Source organism: Rhineura floridana, chromosome 2 (genome assembly GCF_030035675.1).
Source record: "Rhineura floridana isolate rRhiFlo1 chromosome 2, rRhiFlo1.hap2, whole genome shotgun sequence".
In the NCBI taxonomy this organism is placed as follows: Eukaryota; Metazoa; Chordata; class Lepidosauria; order Squamata; family Rhineuridae; genus Rhineura; species Rhineura floridana.
In genome coordinates, this window is record NC_084481.1 from 112206442 (window position 1) to 112232417 (window position 25976).

The window sequence follows — 25976 nt, forward strand, 5'->3', positions numbered from 1 at the left end:
CTGGCTTATCAGCTAATGCATTGCATAACATGCAAACACTGGAATGACTTCTGCATATGCAACACTTCAAATCAACCCCAGAAAGCCCAAATGTCAAGGTTTTTGATGATGATGATACACTGTTTAAATTCTGTACAAACATAAGAATGAATACTCTTGTTTCCTGGGAGATAACAGAAAAACACAGTAGCCTGCATTTTTGTCCATAACTATATAAAGGCAAATCCCACCGCTTTCCACAGGATTTACCCACATATAACTCCTGGCAGGACAACAGACTTAGCAATATACAACACCGGCCCATGTAGTGGTATAAAGTATAATACCCAGCTACCAAAGGGAGACAATGCACTCACTGGCTGTCACTACTACCCAATGATTACCAAGGGTCAGGAAGCGAGGGTCCAAACACAGTTTTGTGTCAACTAGCCGCTATACTAGAGGTGGCTAGCCTTTGGTCCTCCAGATGTTGGTGAACTGCAACTCCCATTATCCCTGGCTATCAGCCATACTGGCTGGGGCTGATGGGAGCTAGAGTACAACAACATTTGGAGAGGCACAGGTTAACCACCCCTGCTCTATAGGATCCTGCACAGATCTTGTGCCTACCTCTACACAGAGGGAAACTCAATTGATTCTTATTTCTGCAGCTTCACTGCCCAGTGCCCACAGTTGGGGTGAGGGCAAATGGGATGTTGCAAGTGAGATGGTGCCATTTGATGTTCTCTGTGCACAGTTGCTAGTTGAGCAGTCTGTGGCCAACCTTGTGATTTGTGGAGGAGCTGCACAATTGCTGTGGACACTATGGGAGATGATGTCACAATTGTTATGTTTCATTGGCTGCTCTGCTGCAGCATGAGGAGAGGGTACTGACTAGGTGGCACCAACAAAAAGGTAGCACATGTTGCTGGGAAAATGGGACTGGGCCTAAACTCAAAGCTAAAGGCTATCTTAAAAAGCTAGAATAAAATATTAATCTCAGGTTTGAGAAATTCTTCCAGATGGATCTGTGCAGGTGAGAAGGAGGTGAAAATATTTCTGACACGGAATCAGTTTGTGGGGGAGGCTGACATTTTTGAATTCATAAGAAAACTCGCACAGCAGGGAGAGACATGGACTAGAACTCTGGTGTGCTATTCTTGTAACACGGGGTGGGAGAGAGAGAGATTCAAAAACTGTATTTCCTGCCAGGAGAGAGAGATTCAAATATTGTATTTCCCACCAATCTAAAGTGGTACAAAATGTATTCAGAATTTATAATGTTTCTTAATGTTAGACTTGTTTCTAGATACGTTTAGAACCTCTTAAGGAGGATTGTGCTGTTTGAAGAACTAATTATGGGTTGATGTAAAAATCCACAATGTCTTATTAAGGCAGGGCTATTTTCATGTGCATTGACTAATGCTATCCTCTTCTTAGAAGAGAATGACATCCAATTTACTCAGAGTAGCCCCACTGAAATCAATGTACTTAAGTTAGTCATACTCTTTGATTTCAGTGAGTCTTCTATGACCTGGCTTCAAGTAAACATTTTAGCATAGCTGGGGACTTTACCATTCCCAGAGGAGTAATTGTTAGCAAGTATTTCAGGGATTCTTAATAGCATAGCAGCCCACTTCAGTGTGACTTACTGCTTTATGTTACACCTCAATACTGTTCGCAAGTTGCTTGTTCCCACATCCATCAAGCAACCTCTTTAATAACAACAACAATAATACAGTCTGCTTGCGATGTGTTTAAAGCTGCCTGCATTGCTTCCTTCAGAAGATGGCCCATGCAGAGCTGATTGTTGCTTCCCTTCAAAAAACAAAACAAGGATAATTCTTTTCCCCACAAGGTTTATTCTGTCAGAGGTATTCCCTCTATTCTTTGTGTGTTCACTGAGAATACTGTAGTACATGGTGTGTGTGGAGGGTTTAACCTTTTCCTCCTGTGCTATGGTCTCAACAAAAATATCTCCCCCCCTCCCCTGAGAACTTATGGCTTCCTTCTCATGCCAAATAGCAGCAAGGGGTGATTTTTTTGGGTTTGCAGCATGGCAAGAAGGAGTTAATTGCTCTCCATGCATGTCACAGTTCTAGTCCTTAATAGGTTTCCCAGTGGGTCCCAGCTGCTGTTTTTTTTAAAAAAGATCCATTCAATACCAAACTACACATTTAAGATCACATGTCGTTTGTCCTTAACATAAACTATAAAGCTGTCTTTCCACTAACACGTACGTACAGTTTGTGCCCTTCTGGAACTCCTATTTACAGCTATGCTATATCATAGCAATATTAGCAGTTCCCATGGTAAGAGAAGCACCTTCTTGTTGGACACCAGGATTCTACCCTAACCCATCATGAGTCATACTTAGCAGTATGCCTCTAAATTACAGTTGCTGGGAATTGTAGGTGGGAGGAATGCTTTTCTGCTCAGGTCCTGTTGGCAGGTTTCCCATGGGCATCAGATTGACCAATGTGAGAACAGGATGCTGGATGAGATGGGCCTTTGACCTGATCCAGCAGGCTCTGCTTATGTTTTTATGCTGCTGTTTACTTTTCCATGGGGCATCCCAAACACTGAATCACATGTTACAGTTGCCAGAGGGCTGTTTTTGAAAACAAATTCCTTGTGGTGAGTGATTGCCTTTTGCCCAGTAAGGGAACATGGAGACTCATGCAGTGCAGGATTGAGTACCAGGGACTTCCTATTACAGACCATGCTGGGACCACTTCCCACAGGGAGGCTGTTTTTGGTGTCATCACCATGGTGACTCTGTGATGTGTACCCAGCCCTAACACAAGAAACAAGCCAATTGGATAAATTATTTCATAAGACTGAATTCACTCAGATACAGTGTCCACACAGTGACTGGCAAAGATCAAATGATGAATTATATGTATGCATCACTGGACAAATACTACAAATAATTTTCATGTCCCCAGCAAGGCAGACAATGTACACATTCAGCCACAGGTTGATTACTTGACATCCAACTTGGAGCTGAATGTGTAAATTGCTTCCCACAGGCAGGGGGAGTGATACCATTTTAGGGGACTTAAAGTAGTGCATGCACATTTGGGAATCAGCCGAAGGTAAGTCTGGATGGATCTGAGTTGGGATATTTTAGATATTGGTCTCTCTTAGGGTAAGATGTTGAACTAGATACGCCAATTTCCTGATTTCAGATTTTCTCAATGCTTTCGATAAAAATATGAGAAAAATGAAATGTTATGGGTAATTGGCTTTTATGGGAATTTGAACCAAAAAAACCCAGAGCTGACTGTTCTGTTTTATAACAGTGCTTTCTCCTTTACTCCATAGCTCACTCTACAGATAGAGCTATACTGGCAGCATGAGTGAGACTTTCAACACAGCACAGCTAAATGCTTGGTCATTGTGCCCTCACAATTCATCATGTCAGTTGGTTGTCATGGATGCTTGAATTAAAGTAGAGTAAAATGGGAATTTTTCCTCCAAGCTTTTTTTGTACCTGTGTGGACTTGGCTGAGAAGGGAAATTAGCACTGTACGCTGGCCAAACTGTTGGAGAGGAGTTCGGAGAATTTCCAGTTCAACTAAATGTGCCTCTGTTAGGGTGGTATGTTTTTACTTTCCCATGAAGGGATAATGGTTTCATACGTATTTGCTGCTCCTCTTTCCCTTCCCTCATTGGCTTTCCACATTTCTCTCTGCTCCTGTTTTGCCAGTTACAGGAAACATAGTAGCGGTTGGTGGCTCCATGTCAATGGGGCAGTAGAATTCGCTGTGGGTTTTAGTCTGAACTTTCAAGGAGCTGAAGCACCTCGGATAGCTCCTTGAAAGTTCAGACTAAAACCCAGAGTGGATTCCACTGCCTCACTGACATGGAGCCACCAGCCCTGCCACTGAAGAAACCCATCACAAGAAACTGAAGGAAATGTTGGCTTTTATTTTTATTTGAACTTTGGGGAAAGTTCTTAGACATAGTTATAGATACATGAAACTGCATATAGATACAAATGCTAGAAAGCTCAGTTACAGAACTTTCCAGATGTTTTTATTCTAATTACATTTAATGTTTATCCTTAGGGTTTTTTCTGTTTTGCTGTGGTGTTCTGTGCATCGGTAAAGGCCACATATTGGACAATTACCAACAGTATTGTGGTAAGTACAGCTTCCTGATGAAACATGAGAAAAGGTGCTGCATGGCTGATGGTTAAATAAAATACAGCAGTACCCATCGATTGTCTCAGAATAATGGTGCAGTGTCACTCATGTTAATTACAAAATTCAAAATTAATGTAGATAGAGACCTTTACACTAATTTAATGAGCCCTGTGCAGTCACTTGATTCTCTTTTGTATGTATCTATAGTGGGATCAGTAAACAGACTTATATTTCTAACATGCTTGTGAAATCCTTCAGTTTGGGAATCTGACAATTCCAAATTATCCATTAAGAAAATCCCACTTCTACAGGCTACACGGTGTATGGAATAGCTTGTTTTCTGGATTGAGAGAACACGACTTGGAAGAACTTCTGCAGCAGGAAAGACTGGCATGAACTAAGAAAGAATGGAAAGCACTGTGTAGCGTGCTTCCTTCAAACTTCCTTCAGGCAATGGCCAGTCCTATTTATGGCTACCTCATGCCTTCTCTCTAGAAAGCTTCTCCACGCATGTTATCTCTAGGTTCATGGTTTTGCTGTGTTTTTCTCAAAAAAGATGTGTTCTTCTGATATAGTCATGGGCAGGGTAACTGGTGCCCATATCTATCTACTAGCAGTCCCCCTTAAGAAAACTTACACGTGTAGTTCAGTGGGATGAACTACAGTATATGGAAGTACAGGCATCAGTGGGATGAATGATAAGGAATTTACTCATTCTAGAAAAACTGTTCACCTTTAATTTAGGCAGGTGGTTCATTGCCTCCTACTTCTTGAAAGCTGTGGGATTTTGAAGATGATGATGTCTATAAGTATCTCAGTAATACAGTGTTTGAGACTGGCGTGTGTGTTACATGCATGCATTTTCTTTTTAAATAACCAGTCTCAAAATTGGCAATGTGCTATTTACAGACAACCAAATGCACACAGCTGTGCAACTTGTATCATACCAGTTTTCAATTTCAGAATGTTTGTTCTAGTGGTTAATTGTAAGGGTTTTATTCAGAGGCACACTGTCGGAGGGCAGACTGGCATATCAAGAACAGCTCTGGTAGAAGCAGCCCTCTTTATGTCACCTCATCATATAATGCATTTTGTAGTTATTACTCATATACAGTATCCACTTTTATGCACATTTTCCCCTAATATGCGTGTTTTTGTAAGCATTGTTTGGTTGGAAAACTGCAGCACAAAATTTCAAGAAGTGCAAGTTTCGAAGGATGGCTGTGTTTAGTTCTCATATTGTTTTGGAAAGCACATATTTCATAGATTCCGCTTGAAATGTGAACTGAGTTGAAATTCTCCCCCATCCCTACTGGAGAAGACTGAAAAACATTCTGAATCAAACAACATGTTTGCGGCGAGAGAGAGAGGGTATAGATAGATGCCAGGCTGGTGGCCAGGGATGTTGTAGCAGTAAGTGACGAACAGGGATGAGATGAGTGAAGGGACATGGGTGACCTCCTTCAAGGAGTGACAGTTTGGATAATTGCCTGCTTGAGGGGCTCCAGGGATGGCATAAAAATCCATCAACAATGTAAACCGGAACAGGCCATGGGCAGCCCAAAACACTAATCCATATCCAGCAACCCTCATTATCCGCCAGCCCCTGAATATCAGAATTGGTGTCCAATGGGAAAGGGTGGAGGAAAATAAATAAAAGTTCCTCTTGCATAGGTGATTTTTAGCATGTAAATCTCTAGATCGGGACAAGCTAACTTTTTCATTTATCAAAAGCTACTGTATCCATGAATTGTAAAGCACTGAATCTTAAGAGGTCAAATATGTTCAGGTGCTCCAAGTCACATATCTATCCATGCTGCCGTCCACACTGCAGGGAAATTGCACTCTGATCCCATCGCCAGGCAAATATTAAATGGCAAGTTCTTTCAGCAGACTGCAATCCTAAAGTATGCTTACTTGATAGTGAATCTCCTTGCAAACTCCTGGGACTTGCTTCCGAGCAAACATTTAGAAGTAGAGGGTTCCTGGATCCATTTGAAACCAAGAATTCAAATGCATCTGTTAAAAAATTAAGTGCCATTGAAATATGTTATGCTGTCTAATGGTTCAGAAAGAATTCACAATAATCTTTCTGGTTCAGTACTAAAACAGGATTGGTGATAAAGGTGATACTAAAATAGATCTCCATCTCTAGATCAGTTTTTCTTAGCAACAATTTGCAGCCTTAAACATTACAGGTCTAGTCTTATTACTCATGCATCTTATATACTGATAAGGAGCAAGGTGGCCCTTGGAGATAAAGCAGTGGCCAGCTGTGCAGTTGAGAAGAGTTATCAGGATAATAGAAGGTGTAAGGAGACCAGAGCATGTCCAGAGCAGAAGACAGGACCTCACAAAGCTTTACTTGGAAGCTGTCATATACACACACTTAAGAGTAAATGAAAATTGGCCTAGATTTATAATGTTGTTGCTAGAAGACTTTATAAACACAGGCTGTCTTATCTATAAGCCAGTCATTCCAAATTAAGTTCAATAATTAAGACTGTAATCCTATCTGTTCATGTCTACTCAGAAGTAAGTCCCTGTGGATTCAGTAAGACTTACTCCCTGGCAAGTGGGATAGAATTGGGACTTAAATATTCCAGTATGCCCAAAGTATCTACCCACAGAAGAGGCTGCCTGCTGCTTTGGCCTTGAACTTTTCAAAAATGCATTGACTAAGGACAGAGAATTCTATCCATTTCTGTTTTGTGCATGTAATAGGAGCATTTAGTCACTCCTGTTACAGAGTCACAGCCAGATGAAGGCAGCATCTCTGCTTGACTCCCTGCTCTGGATTTGCTTTTGCCCAATTAAGAAAAAAGAAGTCCCTGTTTTTATAACTTTGCCCTGGTTCCTACATTTAAAACATACTTGACCTTCTGAACTTAGTGCAGAATAGCCCACAGCAGCCCCGAACTCCTGAGCTCAAGCAATCCGCCAGCCTCAGCCTCCGCAGTCGCTGGATTACAGGCACACACCACCGTGCCCAGCGTTTTAAAACATACTGGCTGGGGCAGCTCTTTACCACATGGAAGAAACTACATAGGGCATTCATGCCGATGCCCTGTCTTCTGAAAACACCACTCATCCTAATTTGTGTTTCTCAAAAAGGTAGCGGAATAGGATTGTGCATCAAATATCAGTCCCAAACAATTTCCAAAATTACTACCATCTTCAATATGGAAATATTAAGGGAGAATACAATTCTTTGAACTCAGTTTCTCATTCAACTTAGGTCAACAAAATAATCAGGTTATCTTTAGGTCTTCACTTTTAATCTAGTCCCTGATGGCATTATGCTTTAGATCAGAGTTTGCCAATATGGTGCCCTTCAGATGTTGTTGGATTCCAACTCCCATCAGCTCCAGCCACCATGGCTGATGCTCAGGAATGATGGGAGCTGTAGTCTAACAACATGTGGAAGGCCACAAGTTCTTCACCCCTGCTTTAGTTATTCTTAAAATCCAGTATTTTTTTTGTGCTTATCCCAAAACTTGTTGCCACCACACCAAAGAAGACTCGGGACACGGATATGGTATAATGTTATGTTTATTAAAATATAACAAATATTAAGCCTTATCCAATTTCAGCCAATTAATTGAATTTCAACTACTTCAGGCAGGTGAGGCTCAACCTGACTGGGAGGGAATACTCCCTCCCATCCTCAAGACAGGTCAGTCACCACAGACTGTAACTCCCCAGTCAAGGATGTGGGAAAATTTATCCCTCCTTGTTAGTGGAGCCAGGTATGTGGTTCCAACCTCCGCAGCATGGCACCGCCGTACAGGTGTTCACTATGATGCGCAAGCTGGTCCCACAAGGACACTCCCCAGATCCCCACCAGACATTAAGCACTGATGGTTCCCTAGGGAGTGCCCATTACCAGAATGCCTCAGCCTCCTCAATTTTTCCCCAATTACCTCACCTGCCCAAATTCCACGCCACAAGAGGGGATCAGCTGAAGCTTGGTCCCCTCAACCCAAAGAAAACAAAGCCCCCAAACCCAACCTAAGATCGTTTAAGAACAAATCGCACCCACGTTCCGAGAGATGAACACCATCATCCCAGAATAATTGTGGAAAATGAAACTGGATCCTATCATGGGGAATGAAGCCCCCACCAAGAGATAAAACTAAGTCCCTAACCTTTTTATTAACCTAACTTCTGGACCTATCAATCCTATTGGGGTGAATAGCACCTCTCCAAACTCTCCGCTGAAGCATATCCGACCAAACAATAATTAGATCCGGATAAGAGCACCTAAGCCAGGTAAAATCGTGAGTGACCCTGAGCAGCAGATCCATACCCGAACGCTGGACAAAGTCATTCTCACCCAAATGCACTAACAACACGTGGGGCCGATGAGCCAAAGACATGATTCGGCATACCAGTGGTAGCAGCTCGCCCCACAACATGCCCCTCTTAGCCTCCCAGCTGACTGTCACTTGGGCAGATAGGTGCAGCTCCATCCCAGTCTCCTTAGAAAAAGCCATCCTATGGGCCTAGAATGGAATGCCCACACAGGACGATCCTTGCAGGGACTGGAAGGCTCCGCACACCTAAGGGGAACAGAAGAACAATCAACGTAAGAATCAAAACTGCACATAGGTCTTAAAAGCCGCAGGCCGCCATCTGCCAATTGCCTGGATGTCATTTGCACACATGTCCACGAGGGCTGCAGCCGTGGCCACTCCAATCCAGAAGGAATGCAGCCCATAGACTCCAGGATCTCACCCACCGGCTAACAAGGCCCTCCGAACAACGGACCAAAATTGAAACTGTGTCAGGGCGGATCCGTCCACATGTACAAAGAGATAACGCTGGCCCGCTGGCCTCATAGACAGGAAATTTTGCATGGCAGAAACAGGGCACAAATTAGACACTGGGCAGCTGCGCAGTGTCACAGTACATCCATGACTCTTTTGGTCAGTCTTAGACTCGCAAGGAGAGCATCACAGAATCTGTACCCAATGTACAGTCGCAAGAGCATAAGGCTCAATAGGACACATCACGCTTTAAGAAGATTAATACTTTGCCAGGGCGAAAGGCACCATAAAAAAGCGTTAAGGCTACTGCGGCAAAAAGCTGAGTCTCATAAAGAGAGGAACGTAAAGAATTAAACAATGGCAGGATCTGGAGGAGTGCATCGGACGTGATTGGCCTCCTCCGGTCAGGGGGCCTGAGAGCAGAACACGACCAACTCCCAAGGACCTTCCTGACCTAAAATCTACAGAATGATCCTGCATGCCTTTTGCCTTGGAAATAAATGCCAGGGTGGAGAGGTGTCCAGCAATAGTGCTCACAGAAATGTTCTGCACTTTTAAATAAATCATAAACTGCAATAAATGAGTTACTGGAAGCGGCCACACATGAGGCAAAGCGTGCAAGGCCTGGAATGCCTGGAATTTCTCAAACCCACGCTGGTACGCTCTCTTGAGTACTGGGAGCAAGGGCAGAGGCTATGGTGGCCCCCACTTCTAATTCCCAAGGCTCCACAGGAAGGACGGAATCAGGACTGGGTCTTGAGCAGCTCCAGGTGCTAATTCCCAGAAGCGCGCCATCTGTAAGGGGGAGAGAGCATCAGCCACGCTGTTCTGCAAGCCCGGGACATGTCCAACAACGAACAAAATATTGAAACGTAAGCATTGCAAAACAAACGTGTGCACAAGGCGCATTACCCGAACAGATTTGGAGGTTTGGGAGTTCACTACACAGACTGTGGTCAGGTTGTCGCACCAGAAGCGTACTGTGCGATTCTGGAAGGCAAGAGGCCACACATGTACAGCAACTACAATTGGAAAAAATTCCAAAAAGGTCATGTCAGAGGTGAGCCCAGAAGCGCTCCAATCATCTGGCCACCGCTCTGCACACCATTGGGATCTAAAGATAATGCCGAACCCCAGGCCACCGGCGGCATCAGAGTGGACCTGTAACTCTGCCTCCAGAAGTAAGTCCTCTCTCCAGAAGGAAAGACCATTAAAGCCTTCCTAAAAGGTAAGCCATATAGACAGATCCTCCCGCATGCCTGCTGTGACCCTGATGAAATGGAAATGGGAACGGACACCCTTCATAGCATCACAAAGACGCTGCAGGAATGCCTGGCCAGGAGAAATGACCTTGGAGGCGAAGACTAAATGGCCCACTAACTCTTGAAGTTGTAAATGTGTGAGCTTTTTCAGTGCTACTGCTGCTCAAAGCCGCTGTTTCAGGATAATCAACTTATCCTGTGGCAAGTTGGAGGACTGTTTTTGAGTGTCTAACTGAATCCGCAGGAATGTAAGGAAAGTAGAGGGGCCCTCAGACTTTTCTGGGGCCAACAGGACACCTAATTCATTGGTCAATGCTTCAAAGGCCTTGACCAATTGAAGGCAATGCGAAGTACCAGCGGGCCCAACAAACAGAAAGTCATCTAAATAATGAGCCGTGAAGGAAGAACGAGCCCTCCTTCTTAAGGCCTGCCCACTCAAGAAAAGAACTAAATGCCTCAAAAGCTGCACAAGATACTGAGCAGCCCATTGGCATAGCTCTATCTACATAATACTGGCCCTGAAACATAAAGCCCAACAAGTCGACATCCAAAGGATGTATAGGGAGCAGACAAAATGCAGACTTGATGTCGCACTTCGCTAATAAGGCCCCTTGACCAGCCTTCCTAACGACTCTAACAGCTTCATCAAAGGAAGTGTACCGCACGGATGCACATTCCGGTGAAATGCCATCATTAACAGAGCCACCTTTGGGAATGACAAATTATGAATGAGGCGATATTCGCCTCCCTGCTTTTTAGGCACTACACCCAGAGGGGAAATTCTCAAATTTGTAAGTGGGGGAAAGGAAAAGGGTCCAGAAATCCTATCAGCTGCTATCTCTTTGTTCAATTTAGTCAGTACAACAGTGGGCATGGCACGGACAGAAGCCTGATTAGAAGAGGAAATAGAAACCCTAGGACCTTCATAAGGGATACAAAAACCCTCAGCAAACCCATGCCATAAATAATTAGCTGCCTGTTTGTTAGGATAAATACTCAGCAACCTGGCGAGAGGAACCAACTTAATAGGGCTACTGGCCTTGCAACGTACTGCCGCTACTGCCAGCCCCTCATTTGGATTGCTGTTGATCCCCAGCCCCTTGGCAAGCCTGGCGGGCTCTCGGCCAGGTGGAGCTGGGGTGGATGCCACCACAAACTCCACAGGCATGCCTGAATCTGTAGGGACACCTTGAACATCGCCCGGTGCTATTAAAGCTCCAACAGACCTGATGGGGTTGAACCCATTGCGAGCCCTGACAGGAGCCAGAGGCCGAGGTCTGAGCACGCACCAACAGATGCCCCCTATCCGCTCTATTGTCCAATGCAGGCCTGGCCGGGGTCATAGCACACAACCATAGACCCGGGTGTTCCACATCCCAACGTAGCGTTGAGTCCAAAGCTGCTTGCTGCCTGAAATAGAATTCCCTAAATGCTTGATGAATTATGTCCTGATATTTAATCATGGACATAGCCCTGGATGGATAGGCCTGTGTCATCACGCCCATGTAAACTGTATATGCATTGAGCCAATTAGGCCATATGCGATCAGCTTTCTTCTTTTTCACCACCTCCCTATCTTTGGGTTCATCACCCTCTTTTGTTTTCGCCTCAGATTCATGAAAAAGGAGAGTAAAGGTATCAATATACTCCCCATGCCAAATTTTTTCCTTGGTGGATGGCAAGAGGTGATCACCCAATGGTAGGGAAGTATCGCCCTGTGGGTAGACACCTGCAGGAAGAGGCAATGAAATGGCAACTTAACTGGATGGAGCCACAGATGGCTGCCATGGAGTCACCACTGCAGCAGGCCATGGAAGCTGAGGCTGCTGGGGAACTAAAACGCCTCCCATATAAACCATAGGTTGAGAGAACCCCCCTTGAACCTGAGTAGAAGTCATTGGGTATACTGTTGCGAGAGCACCCCCTGCATCTGTGCTGATGTAACAGGAGTGTGTTGTGGTGCTAACCACTCACCTGCATAAGCAGCTGGGAATGCGACTACTGCAGGGGCCACAACCCCAGGAGCCTCAGAGATCGTCTGGCTTCCAGGCAGAGGAAGAGGAGCAGGAAACTGACCCTGGAGAATACCAGCTCTGGCTGGAGCTGGGAGCAGGGAGGAGAATGTTGCCAAAGGTGCTGCAGGCGGGCAGGCATGCACTGCTGGACGAACAGAATCATCTCTGGGCGCCGCCCCTTCCAAGACACCAATCCTGGTGACCAAATCAGAAAGAAGACGTGACTTAGGCACCTTAGCAGCCAAGCGAGCCGATTTCTTACCTGAAGGTGCAGTGCTTGCACCCGCCTCCGGATCAGCTGGACACCTGGGCTCCCTCTCTAAGGCTTCCACCCTAGCCACCAAGACACGAATTGTCACCATGTCTTCTTCATCAGAAGACTGGCACTGTTGTTGCGATGGGGGGCGCTTTGTTGCCTGCTTCACCACATGGACTCCTCTTTTCTGTTGAACCTTCTTGGGTGGCATGTTGAAATCCTTTTATGCTTACCAATAACAACAACAAGAAACAATAAATTATGCGCAGGTAGCAATTTGAACCAAAGGCCCTTCAATGGCAACCTAGAGGCTGTGCCAACAACACACCTCAATATATAATGAAAAAATTCCCAGGCTGCAACCTAATTAGCGGAATTCCAGAAATGCAGCCAAAAAAACCACAAAGGCAATTAAAAGACTACAGGCCGCAAAAAACAGGAGGTGGGGGGGTAAAAAGAGGGGGGCTCGGTTATTTATTTATTTATTTATTTTTAAACTTCAGCCCCACAGGCGCAAAGCCTAAACAAGGGGAACCACCCACACTTTACCTCCCCTCTGCACCCAAGCCAATCAGCTGGGCCCGGGAGGCAGGGTGGGAACACGCAGTGAGGCAGGAGAACTACAAAGGACAGGCGCAGGCTCAGCGCTGCGGCTCTAGCGCCAGCCAGCAAGCTGATAAAAGCCAGCCCTACACCCGCCGCCCAGCTGATGCGTGGGAAGGGCCTGGCAGGCGGAGAGGGAACACTCGGGAGAACTACGAAGGACAGCTGTGGGCAGGCGCAGGATCAGCACCGCGGTTCTAAGGCAAGGCGATAAAAGCCAGCCCGACACCCGCTGCCCAGCTGACGCACGGAAAGGAAGAATAAAGGGAACCGCCCACCACCACCACCTCCCTCACATGCCTGGACCAACTGTTAGATCCGGCAGGTGAGAGGGAACACTTGGCGGCAAAGGCGGGAAACCACCACAAGCAGGTACCGTCACGGGAACACGTCCAAGGAGATGCAGTATAAAGACGAGAAGCAGCAGGAGCAATGAAAAGCACCAGCCAAACACGGCAAAGGAGTTGCTTTGCAAGCGTGCCGCAAGGCAAAAGAGGCAAATTCTGAGGGAGGAGAGGGCTTATAAACCCGCTAATCCCTTAATCTAATTGGTGAAAGACACCACCTGACCACACTCAAACCTTCGGGAAGCCATTCCTGAAGCAGGTTTCTATGCTTTAATATCATAGTGCTGAGAAACTGGAAGTTGTCTTCTGGCAATCAACAGTGCAAAACACAAAAACTTGGGGAAATGGGGGGCACGCACAAAGATAAAAACAAACCACACTGAAACAGAGTAAAGTTCAAATTGCTGGATTCTTCACCCAGGAGGAGCAGAGCAAGAGGACATGTAGGGAAGTACCTTGCTCCTTCCACTCTCCTAGAAATAAGTTAATAATGTGAACAAGTCATCTAAATATAAGGAATTATCTATATTTCCTGTTGTACAGGAATACCTCGCATTAACATACGCAATGGGACCGGAGCGTGTATGTAAAGTGAAAATGTACTTAAAGTGAAGCACTACCTTTTTTTCACATATCGATGCATGTACTGCACTGCAGTCGTCATATACGGGCATAACTGATGTAAATAATGCATTTATAACTAAAATGAACATAAAATAAAATAAACCCTTTATGGAAAAGGGTAAGCTTACCTTTAATGTCAGCTGGCAGATGCGAAATGGATGAACGAAAATTTACATGTATTGTAGGAAGGATGAAGGAGAGGGCATATCTTCTACTTCATAAGTCGAGTCATCGAGGGCTAGACACTTTCTTGCTGGCGATTTGGATGGACTACCTGAAGTAGGAGTAGGGCTTGGGGCTGATGTCGATGCTAGAGATGGACTTTCAGTTGATGTTGATAGTCTGGGAGATTGACTGGGTGCTGCTGGCCTTTTACGAAAGTAGGTGTCTAAGGAGGTTTGAACTGTAGTTCTTTTCTTTTCCCTGTAGATTTCTTTGTAATAGGCATCAGCCACCAAAATGTTAGCATTGACTTTGGAACTTCTTTCAAAGTCCCTATCATGCTTTTCAAAAAGAGCCATGGCACTATCAAGATGACAGAAGGCTTCCAAGAGAATTTTTGAAGTTAGGCATTCAGGCTGTTCCATGGTCTCATCTTCATCCGGCACTAGGGTTGCCAGGTCCATGGCCTGAGACTGATCCTGTATATTTAGGAGAAGGGAAAGTCAGCCAAGTGCAGGTGTTCTTGCTACTCTGTAATGGGAAAAACCGCAAGATGGAATTCTCCCTTCCCCTTGCACAACTTTTAAAGATACAGAAGGCCTCTTTGAGGCTGGGCCTGGCAACCAAGAGGTCTTCTGTATCTTTAAAAGTTGTGCAGGGGGAAGGGAGAATTCCACCTTGTGGGTTTTCTCTTTACAGAGTTGCGAGAACACCTGTACTTGGCTGACTTTCTCTTCTGCTAAAGATACAGGATCAGTCTCAGGCCATGGACCTGGCAACCCTATCCGGCACATTTTCTTCTTCTCTCTCCTCTTCAAGTTCCAGAAGATCTTCATTGCTGAGGGGTTCAGTATGGGACGCCATAAGTTCAGCAACGTCTTCTGGCTCCACTTCCAGCTCTAACTGCCTTGCCATCTCTACAATATTTTCAGTAACATTAGCTTCGACATCATCAACAAACTGTGGGCATAATTTTTTCCAGGCCCCTTTCATTGTTGTTTCCTTGATGTCATTCCAAGCATCTCTTATAGTTTTGATGCAATCCAAGATGTCGTAGCTTTTCCAGAACTTCTTGCCCTGTCCCCTCTTCATTGTCTGTTGCTGCAATACTCTTACTGAAGGTTCTTTTCAAGTAGTTCAACTTGAAGGTGGCTATGACACATTGATCCATGGGCTGCAGGAGTGAGGTGGTATTCGGTGGTAGGAATTCCACTCGAATGTTAGGGTTCAGTTCATCTAACGTTCGAGGGTGGCCAGGAGCATTGTCTACAAGGAGCAAAATGTTAAAAGGGATGTTGTTGTCCTTGTTTTAATGTGGTTCTTCAAAGCTCTAGGGCAGCCTTTCCCAACCGGTGTGCCTCCAGATGTTGTTGGACCACAACTCCCATCAGCCTCAGCCATTGCTGAGGCTGATGGGAGTTGTGGTCCAACAACATCTGGAGGCACACTGGTTGGAAAAGGCTGCTCTAGGGTTTTGCCAACGATAAATTAGCATAGGCTTTAGCTTTAAGGTACCAGAGGCATTGCCACCTAACAGAAAGGTTATTCTATCTTTAGCTGCCTTGTAGCCTGGCATTGTTTTTTTCTCTCTTGCGATGAAGGTTCTTGCAGGCATCTTTTTCCAGAACAGCCCAGTCTCATCCACATTAAAAATTTGTTCCTTGGAGTAGCCTCCCTCTCCAATAATTTTGGCAAGGTCGCGTGGATAGCTTTCTGCAGCCTCAGTATCTGCAGCAGCTGCCTCTCCTTGCGCTTTGATGTTATGTAGGTTAGACCTCTTCTTGAACCTATCAAACCATCCACGGCTTGCAACAAATTCGGCATCCTTCACTGCCTCACCTTTCTTAGCCTTCAGGTCATTGAATAGGCTTAAGGCCTTACTTTGAAACATTGCCTGGCTTACAGGAACCTGGCGTGCAGTCTGATTTTCTATCCAAATTATTAAGAGTCTCTCCATGTCTGCCAGAACGCTATCCCTTTTTCTAATTTTTGTTGTGTTCACTGGCATAGCACTCTTAACTTCCGCAATGATTTTTTCTTTGCTCTTCATGACCGTGTTAACTGTAGTTCCAGTGAAGCCTAGCCTTCGGCCTATCTCAGCTTGAGAAACACCTTCATCAGACAGTTTAATCATTTTAAGCTTCATATCTAAGGTAATAGATTTACGACTTTTCTTTGTATCTGCCATTATGTACTATAATACTGTACAGTACTGAAGGCAAGGGAAAACAATACCAATACACCCACACACACGCTATTGGTAGTCACAAGCCAGCAGTGGCAAAAGCCAGAACTAATGATGGGCAGAGACAGAGAGAAAAGTATTCAATTAAAGCAGGAAAGGAAGATGGGACAATGGAGAGGTATAAAATGAAATCAGGGGGATCTAAAGATTTTTATTTATTTTTTTTATTTTTTATCACAATCAATTAAAGCAGGAAAGGAAGATGGGACAATGGGGGACAATGGAGAGGTATAAAATGGGACAATGGAGAGGTATAAAATGAAATCAGGGGATCTACAGTACTGTAAAGAGCATGAGGTGCCCACACACACACACACACACACACACACACACTGCCACCACTGACCTATGCAGGGGCAGGCAGAGCTCCAATCGCTGTTAAGTACAATAGTAAAGAACTTAAATGTAAAGAGTACTGTACTTAAATGAGAACCTTCAGGTCAGGAGTCTCTCAGATCGCTCTGATCGCTACGGGAGATGACACTTTGCAACGCACGTGGCACATGGAACGCAAGTTCGGGCGTTCCGTCAGTGTCCGTAATTGCGAAACGCGCGTACGTTAAGTGAGGTATGGTGGAGTATGGAGCATGTCCGTAATTGGGAGGGTCTGTTAAACGAAGGTACATAAATTGGGGTATTCCTGTACAACAATGAGGCTTTCATCCCTTTCTGATGCTTGTGCAAAACTATGATCTTCCACCAACCACATAATAGGTACCTTTACAATTGAGGTACTTCTTACCACACTGGGCTATCTGACTGACTGACAATGTGCAGTGATTTACCTGTTGTGAGTCTCCAGTAACTTCTGAAACATTGTAATGAATGAGATTTTGCCTTCAGATCCATTGTGCTTTATTCTAGTGGCAGTCCAGATGGAAAGCACATGGCATTGCTGAATATTAAAACAACAACAAACAGATTATCTGGCATTTTAGCTAATAATCCATCTCTTGCTGACAGCTGCTAATATGGAGTGCTCTTTGTAAGCTATTGCTTGCGTATCTAATGGTGGCAGTTTTGGCCTATACAAGCACTGTTCTACCACAAGGGAATTCATTATCAGAAAGCACTCTAACTTAATAGATTATGAAACGCTCCATTTATCTAGGGATAAGAACATTACACCTTAAATCAACTGCATTCAATAATGCTGTTAGTCAGTCAGTGATAGATAAAGTCAGTGGATTCACTTTATATATTTTATCCATATATTTGCCTATCTATACAGGTACAGGTGTTTTGAACTGAACAATTACATTTGGAGAAAATCAGTAAAATGGTGGTGGTGGCATACAAAAATAAGGATCATTCTTTAGATTGGTTGATTGATTGATAAAATGTCTGTGTGCTTATCTTTCTTTTAGACCAGAAGTTCTAAAACTATGGGGTAGACTATAGTTTGCAGAAAGGAGAGCAAAATCCCAGGAGGCAGAACCAGATACAAATTCCTCCCAATAAAGATTTCGCATCACAGTAATTAAAAATGCTATTCAGAAGCATTCAAAAAGCTTCAGAGAAGTATTGGACTTATGTGAGTTTTTGATCACAGCAACTCATGCCTCTTTCGCATTCTCCATGTATGGGTAGTTTTATGAGGGTCTGAGATGTCGTGTTCTGGTTGTCTTCTAATGCCAATGCTGGACTATTGCCCCTGTCCACAAATTACATTAATACAAACTGCATACATGCAGGTGGGTGTGAGACTCCAGTGCACTCACTCGCCAAAAAGATGGCTATTGACGGGTCAGAAAACTCAGCAGGTAGAGCAGACCCAGCAGCAACAATCAGACAGGTTAGGCATTGGGGGGTTCCTCACTGGTCTGATCTGGCTGTGCCACCATTCATCACCCTCTCTGCTGGTCCCCAAATGCTTTTTAACTGTGGGTTATGGTGCCACTTTTGATCAGGAGTCAAACTTGGCTCTCCCCCTCAAAATGTAATGCCCTGGCCCATAGATCAATTACATTTGTTGATTTCATAGATCTGTAGTTTGGGCAGGGGTGGGGAACCTCAGGTCTGGAGGCTGAATACTGCCCTTCAGTCTTCTCTGTCTAGCCCTTAGGATTCCCCACAGGCCATGCCCTATACTGGCTCTGCTGCATGGCCTCTGTGAGTGTTTTTGCCTGGCTGAAGTGTGTTCTTGAATGATGATAATGCTCGCATAGATGGAGGATGAAGGGATGTGTACGTATGTATATGTAAACCTTTTGCTTTTTTTGCTGGAATGTAGTCTACTGTACAGTCACATCTACTGCCTTGTTCACTTTTGCCTGTGGCCCCACCTGTCTTGGGTGTGTAGCTCCTGAAAGAGAAAATATGGCCCTTGGGTTGAAAAAAGGTTCCCTATGCCTGGTTTAAAGCAAGAATTGAAATATAGTTACAGGAAAATTCAGAATACTACATTCTATTGTGCTTATCTGAGTGAAGGGAGCGCAGAGGGCTTTGAGTGTTGGGTGCTTCTAGTTGTTTGTTAAATCTGGGACGCTTTTTTCTAAAGAGACTGTGATCCATTTTTTGGAGTCTTGAAAATCTAAGGATTTGTCTTCTTTGTCCAACTCTTCTATATCCCACGGGATCTCTAAGTTCAGTAAGTGGGGGATGTGGCAGGCTTCTTTTCTGAAGTAGCTGTATGTGACATGCCATCTATTTCAACACATAAGCGAAAAGGGAACCCCCAGTGATATTTAATGTTGGCAGCTTATAGTTTCTCTGTTGCTGGTCTCAATTCACGTCTCTTCCAGAACAAATGGTATGATTTCACACAGGCCGGGTTTACAGATAATGCTAACCATAGTTTAACATTAGGTACCCAAGCCTTGAGGTTGTGCACTCCTCCATCCCTTATCTCACACGGTGATTGTGAGGAGGAGACTGGAAGCATCTCTTCCATTTTCAATTAACTGTGGTTTGTTGTTATGTCCAAACCAGGAAGTGTAGCTTGTGTTAACGATGGTTTATTGAAAGAATCATTAACTATGGTTGGAAGATGGCTTTTTTCAATAAACCATTAACAGCAACCATGGTTTGTTTGGGTGCTGGCAGATTAAATAGCAGATAAAATTCTCAGAGTTCCCTGGGAATAGGGATTAACTGATAAACCATTCTAGGAATTGTAGCTCACTGAGGGGAATAAGGATTTCCTAATAACTCTTAGCATTCTTAACAAACTTCATTTCCCAAGTTTCTTTGGGGGAAGCCATGACTGTTTGAAGTGATATGATAGTGCTTTAAATGGGATGTGGCCTTACTCCTAGACTAAAGCTAAAGACAGCTGCAGTCCATTTAATGGCAGCCATGTTACATTGCTTAGTATGGGCAATGAGGGGAATTAAATAGAGAAGCTACTAAGTTTTCTGCTTTTCCCATTTCTTTCTGAAATTATTTATATCTTGCAAATACTTCTGGCATGTCATTTATTGTGCCTTGCAACCTAACTTTTGCAAATGCCATGGGAGAGCATTTTCTTTGCAATTCCATTAGAAGAGAGGTGTCCCTGAATGTCTCTCTCAAGATTATTTAATGCTTTTCAGCCACATTCCTGAGAAGGAAGCCAACAGATTTCTTTTTCTTCTTGACATCTCACTCTGATAAGTGCTGAGCAGCCTGAACTAGGAACATCTTACTAGCTTTTACAGCCTTTTCCCCATGGGATCAGACAGACCCATTTTGGTCTGAAATGACAGCAAAATATCTCAAGCCATCATTGAAGAGAACTAAAGGGGTAGGTAGAATTGGCTGCCTATTAATGGAAAATAAAAGTGTACCAAGACTTTCATAAATTAAAAAAATAAAATGAAAGCTCCAGCCCGTTACTGTGGAAAAAGAAAGACAGCTCTTTTAAGAGGAGCACAGATCCGATTTCGAGGTCAAACATAAACTAGTATCGCATCATGTCTCTCTTAATCAAATTAATTTGGATCATGCCCTTAAACGATTTTTTTGCCTGGCCTCATTCTTCATTTCCTTTTAGGAATCTTAAAAATGCCCCATTTTTGGAAGTCCAAGGATACACTATCTACAGAATCACCCCATCTACATGCTTATTAAAGAGCTTCAGAAGGTTGGTAAGGTGGGACTTTGCAGAAGGCAACAACAAAAAGTGGCTAGCATCCAAACCAGGAAAAAGAAGGAGGGGCCAAAGCCAAGATGCTGGAAAAATAGAAATTTATTTGTGCTGTAAGCCCAATGCATTTTTATATGTTTATGTGAGTAAATTTATCCTTGTTGTTTTATTTATAGCCCCTGATGAAGGCCTGAAAATTAACAGGCTGAAACACATTGGGCTTACAATACAAATAAATTTCTATTTTTCCAGCATCTTGGCTTTGACCCCTCCTTCTTTTTCTCAGACTTTGCAGAAGGCATGCTGATTCTTCTATAGGCTTAATAGTGTTACGTTTAATAATGCTTTCAGTCTGCTTGGTTTAGAACAGACTTGTAATTTCTTGGATCCCCACCCCCAATCTCTTTTTAAAAATTGTTCTCAGTCTTCCAGACAACACTCAGGATTAAGTCCAGGTCTGCCTCCCTTCTGGTTGGTTCCATAGCCAGCTGTCCCAAGGTACATATTTATCTAGAAATATTATCCCTTTCCAATGGTGGGTGGTGCCCATTGGGACTGATGGGGTGGAAGTCAGAGAAACCAACAGTAGGTGGAGCTAGAGCCAAAGACAAGGCAGAGCCAAATAATTCTAGTTTTGTCCCAATCCTTCTCCCTGCTAATGGAGACGCTGAGACTGAGGAGAAGAAAACTGACAGCCAGTGCCACTCCCTGGCCTGGATGTTAGTAAGAAGGCAGACAGGTGGGAGCTGGCTGATGGCAAACCAAAGACAAGCCTCTACTCTTGCTTTGTCATAACCCAAACATATATATACCCAATCAATGTGTGGGTGGTAGTGGATTGCCCATTACTGTAGCACTTTTGCCATTGTCTGCCACCCTGATCTCTTTCTCAATTTCAATATCGCCCTCAGCATTTTGACAAGGTGAGTAATAATAGTATGCCTAAAGTACTAGATTAGTTTTTAGGTCTGGGAGACCAGGGTTCGAATCCCCACACAGCCATGAAGCCGACTGGGTGACCATGGGCCAGTCACTGCCTCTCAGCCTCAGAGGAAGGCAATGGCAAACCCTCTGAATACTGCTTACCATGAAAACCCTATTCATAGGATCGCCGTAAGTCGGAATCGACTTGAAGGCAGTCCATTTCTCTTTTATTGGACTCTGTGGCCTCTTTTGACATACAGAGTTACACTACCTCCAATATATCCTTTCCTGTCATTTCTATCTCATTTTTATGAGATGTATTTTGTATTTTCTGTTGTACACCGCCCAGAGAGCTATTGCTAGTCGGGCGGTATAAAAATCTAATAAATAAATAAAAATAAATAAATAGAGTTTACATCTAGGGTTAAGTGTATTCCAGCAACCTTCCTCATTTGAATTATTTACTGCTTTCTTAATCTGTGACACATCTTTCACTATATGTGATTAAGACAGATTTGTGTCTCTTAAAGAAAAAGGATTCTATGTTTGCTAAATGCAGATGTTGTAAAAAACATTTTGTTAACTAAGTCCTCTATATGCAGTTTATAAACATGGAAAATGCTCTCCTAACTGTAATGACAGGTGAACCTTTATAACCAATCTGGATCTAGAGCTAGCGAAATCAGCTTTGGCTGTGCTCAAAATAATATTATTTAAATGCATGAAATGCATACAGGGAATTATTTATTATTTCAATTTATATACCGCCCTTAGCAGAATAGCTCTCAGGGTGGTGAACAAACAAGATAAAATACAATATATCATAATAAAAATCATAAAAACATATACAAACAAACAACAAAAAACACTACAAAAACACAATACGACAAAAATTAAAAATACGGATTAAAAGATTAAAATGGTTAAGAAAATTAAAATGCCTGGGAGCATAAAAAGGTCTTTACCTGGCGCCGAAAAGATAAAAGTGTAGGCGCCAGGTGTACCTCTTCGGGGAGGCTGTTCCACAACTCAGGGGCCACCACAGAAAAGGCCCTAGATCTAGTAACCACCCTCCGGGCTTCCCGATGGGTTGGTACCCGGAGGAGGGCCTTAGATTCTGAACGAAGTGAACGGGTAGGTTCGTATCGTTATGTTAGCCTTATTCTGGGGTTGGTTTAAAAAATATCAGATTTTTTTTTATTGAATTAGCTACCAGCTATCAGTTTGGAAATATCTATATAAATCAAGAAAAAAATCAGGACAGACCACAAACCAATCTCCAATGAATGCAATTCATTATTCCAATTCTCATTATGGATTGTCACATATGACAAAAGTTGCTGGTAACATTATTTAAGAATCAGGGTTTAAAAAGGTGAGAGGATGAGTGAAAGGTTTAGTGTGCCCTCATTGTACACTTTTATTTTCCCCACTATTCTTCCTTCCATGGTTTCTCTTACATATCCTTTCAGCCATCTAATTAGATTGTGAGCTGTGTAGACAAGGGGATCAGTGCACACACATATATCTTATGGTCCGTAACATGTCTTGAACTCATACCTTGTCACTTTTGAAAATAAAAACAAGATGGGTAAATGAACTGTTAAATGAAACTATAACATGGATATCCTTGTGCAAAAGATAAATTATTTTTATTAAGACCTGGAATAGGAAATTGGCAATCAAAGTTTCACTTCTTTTAAAAATACTTAAATCACCTATAAGAAGTGGAGGAACAGTGGTCCAATGCACTAAGAAAAATCTTCCTAAAGTAGGAATTTGAACATTCTGCTTTAAGAATTTTGTTTCAAAAGAAATTGAAGAAAGACAAATAATGTACACCTAACAATAAATAATGTATCCCAAATGTCACACTGAGAGTCAGTGTGGTACATTGATTAGAGTGTTGGAATAGGACCTGGAAGACCAGGGTTCAAATCCCCACTTGGCCATGAAGCTCACTGGGTGACCTTTGGCCAGTCACTGTCTCTTAGCATAACTTACCTCACAGGGTTGTTCTGAGGATAGAATGGAGAGGGGAAGAATCATGAATACTGTACCACTTTGAGAAAAGGTGGGATATAAATGTAATAATGAATGAACGAATGAATGAATAACATACAATTTAAAGCAACTGAGGTTAAGGGAGAATTTTTCATCTTTCTTATTCATATAGTTCTAGCCAGTGTTTGCTTTAATTTACATATAACTCATTTAGCTAGCTTGGTTGTTAAGCACTTCTGATATACAACAGAAGGTGTTGCTGGCAAGGCAGGAGCACGGAAGCTCGATTTATCCGTCATCTAAGTTAAAATTTACCTGAAGATAAATCCTCTTTACGATCTATTAATACCGAGAAGGATTTGAAAAAATTTCCAAAAGATCTACCAGGATGATGTAGTAATACACTGCATTTGCAGCTTCATCTCAGAGGTGCTCCCAAAAGTTCTGTCTTCAAGGCCACTTCAACATTCCTGCAAAAGGCAAGTAACACCTTCTTTTCTGTAACCTTTGAGGGGCATTTACATTATCAGAAAACAGGTAGCAGTGCAAACATAGGAACCTCAACCAATAACAATTCCTGGAAGTTTATTGTGTGTTTTCAAGCCCAAGAGTGTCGTTCCAAGGATGCAGGAAAAGTATGGCCCATACATAAAAGAAACACAAGGAGAATCAATTTGATTTCGAGTGATACAGTGATTTCTGAAATATATATGCTTCCCCTTTCTTGCTCATTTTTATAAAATTAATAAATAAACTACATAGGGATTTTTTTTTTTTTACTAACTGATGTTTTATTGATTTTTTAAATAATCTTGTGTACTGTATACTGCCTTGATATGCTTTTGTGAGAGTGTGGATTATAAAACTTCAATAAACAAAATAAATAAAAATGGGATTCAGAGGGCCCATTAAAGAACATCAAGCTTTTGAATCGTTCATTATCATATCATGCTTGGAGTGGCCAACAGACACTGTCACTTTCAAAACAAAACTCTATTGTTGCAGAAAACTCTGAAAATGTATAGCTCTGGTCTACTGGAGAAGGTAGAAATATCAGGAGCTATGAATTGATAAAATAGTAATGTCTTAAGACAATGATGGGAATCTCCAGCTCATGGGTTTTATTAGACCCATCAAGAGTCATTATTGGGCTTGTGGGGCCATGTTCCCTAAGCCACAGGAACCTTCCCTACACCTGATGTCATATATCATGTCAGGTGTGGGACAGGTAAAGATATGGCTCCCTGCCTAAAGTAGGGTTTGCAGGCACCGTCGTTAAGCTGATTGTCAGCGTTTGCAAAGCCCTGTGCCTTTGCCCAATCAGTTTGATTTCAAACCAGGGATGGAAAGATCTTCATTTTCAGTTCTTTCAGTTCCTCATTTTTTCTAATCTTAAATTCAGTTCTCCGTATTTCTGCAGCAATTTGCAATTTTTTTAAAAAAAATCCTCATGAAAATTCTCTAGCATTTTAGTGCATATTTCTCCTAATAAACACATTTTGTAGGTAGTTTTAAGTAATATACACATTTTTGCAAGCAATTTTTGTATGTTATTTTCATTCATAATACATTTTCATGCAGATAGGCCCCTAACGTGTGCATTTTTGTAAACATTGTTTGGTTGGTGAACTGCATTACAAAATTCAAGTAAATGCTAATTTTGAAGGATGGCTGTGTTTCAGTTCTTATATTGTTTTGGAAAGTGCAAATTTGATAGATTCAGCTTGAAATGTGAACTGATTTATTCCATCCCTATTTCAAATGGCCTTGGCAAAGGAAAACATCATGGTGATGTCTGCTGACTGACAGGTTCACAAGTGTGGCCACCTGCCAAAAGTGGGCCATAGCAACCTAAGGATCAGGCCCACTGGCTGGAAAAGGTACCTCACACCTGCCCTAGATTCTGGCTGTCTTTGCTATGAAAGCAACTACAATATTATCTCAGTTAATGAATTCTCCAGGAACAAAGCTGTTTTCAACCTTTTTTGGGCAATGGGGGGGTACACACAAGGTCAGAATGTGGCTTGTCTGCTGGATTGCAGCAGCTGCTGTGGGCGCCTCTCACACGCAGCTAGAATCGTGTTCTTTGCTGAGTGGCACAGGAGCCTCTGCAGTAAACTGTGCTTCTGATGCCCCAGAAGCACTGTTTTCTGCAGATGCACCTGTGTAACCTGGTAAGGAGCACATTGCGTGTGCAGCAGTTGCAATGAATCCGTCCTCCTTGCCTGGTAGCAGAGAGAAAGAGAAGGGAAGAGGAACAGGATGGATGTGTTGCAGCCATGGTTAGCAAAGAGTCCAGGCTGATTAATTTCTCTCCCTCTGATGGATGGATGCATTCTTCCTTTGCCTGCTCCCTCATCCCGGCTCAATGAAGCTCTGACCCCTCCCCCCTGTGTGTGTGTATGTATGTGTATATAAAAGCAGGTCAACCACAGTGCTGGAAGAAAAAACACCCATAATCACAGTTTGATTGAGATTTACACACACACACACACATACACACTTCACGGGAGAGAAAGACAGAGTTAAGGAGGAGAAAGAAATGGCTAAGAAGTCAGCCTTTACAAGA

General features: G+C 43.1%; 1 protein-coding gene across 3 annotated transcripts in view; it reads left to right on the forward strand.

Annotated features, from left to right (window-relative positions):
- TSPAN32 (tetraspanin 32) overlaps positions 1 to 25976 on the forward strand; it is a 66164-nt gene that overhangs the window by 19633 nt on the left and 20555 nt on the right. For all 3 annotated transcript variants that reach the window (XR_009760928.1, XM_061613091.1, XM_061613093.1), the window contains exon 4: positions 4053 to 4127. Coding sequence is in view for 2 of the 3 variants with exons in the window: in XM_061613091.1 (XP_061469075.1) it covers positions 4053 to 4127 (75 nt within the window). In the remaining variant the exon portion in view is untranslated. The remainder of the gene's footprint in view (positions 1 to 4052; positions 4128 to 25976) is intronic.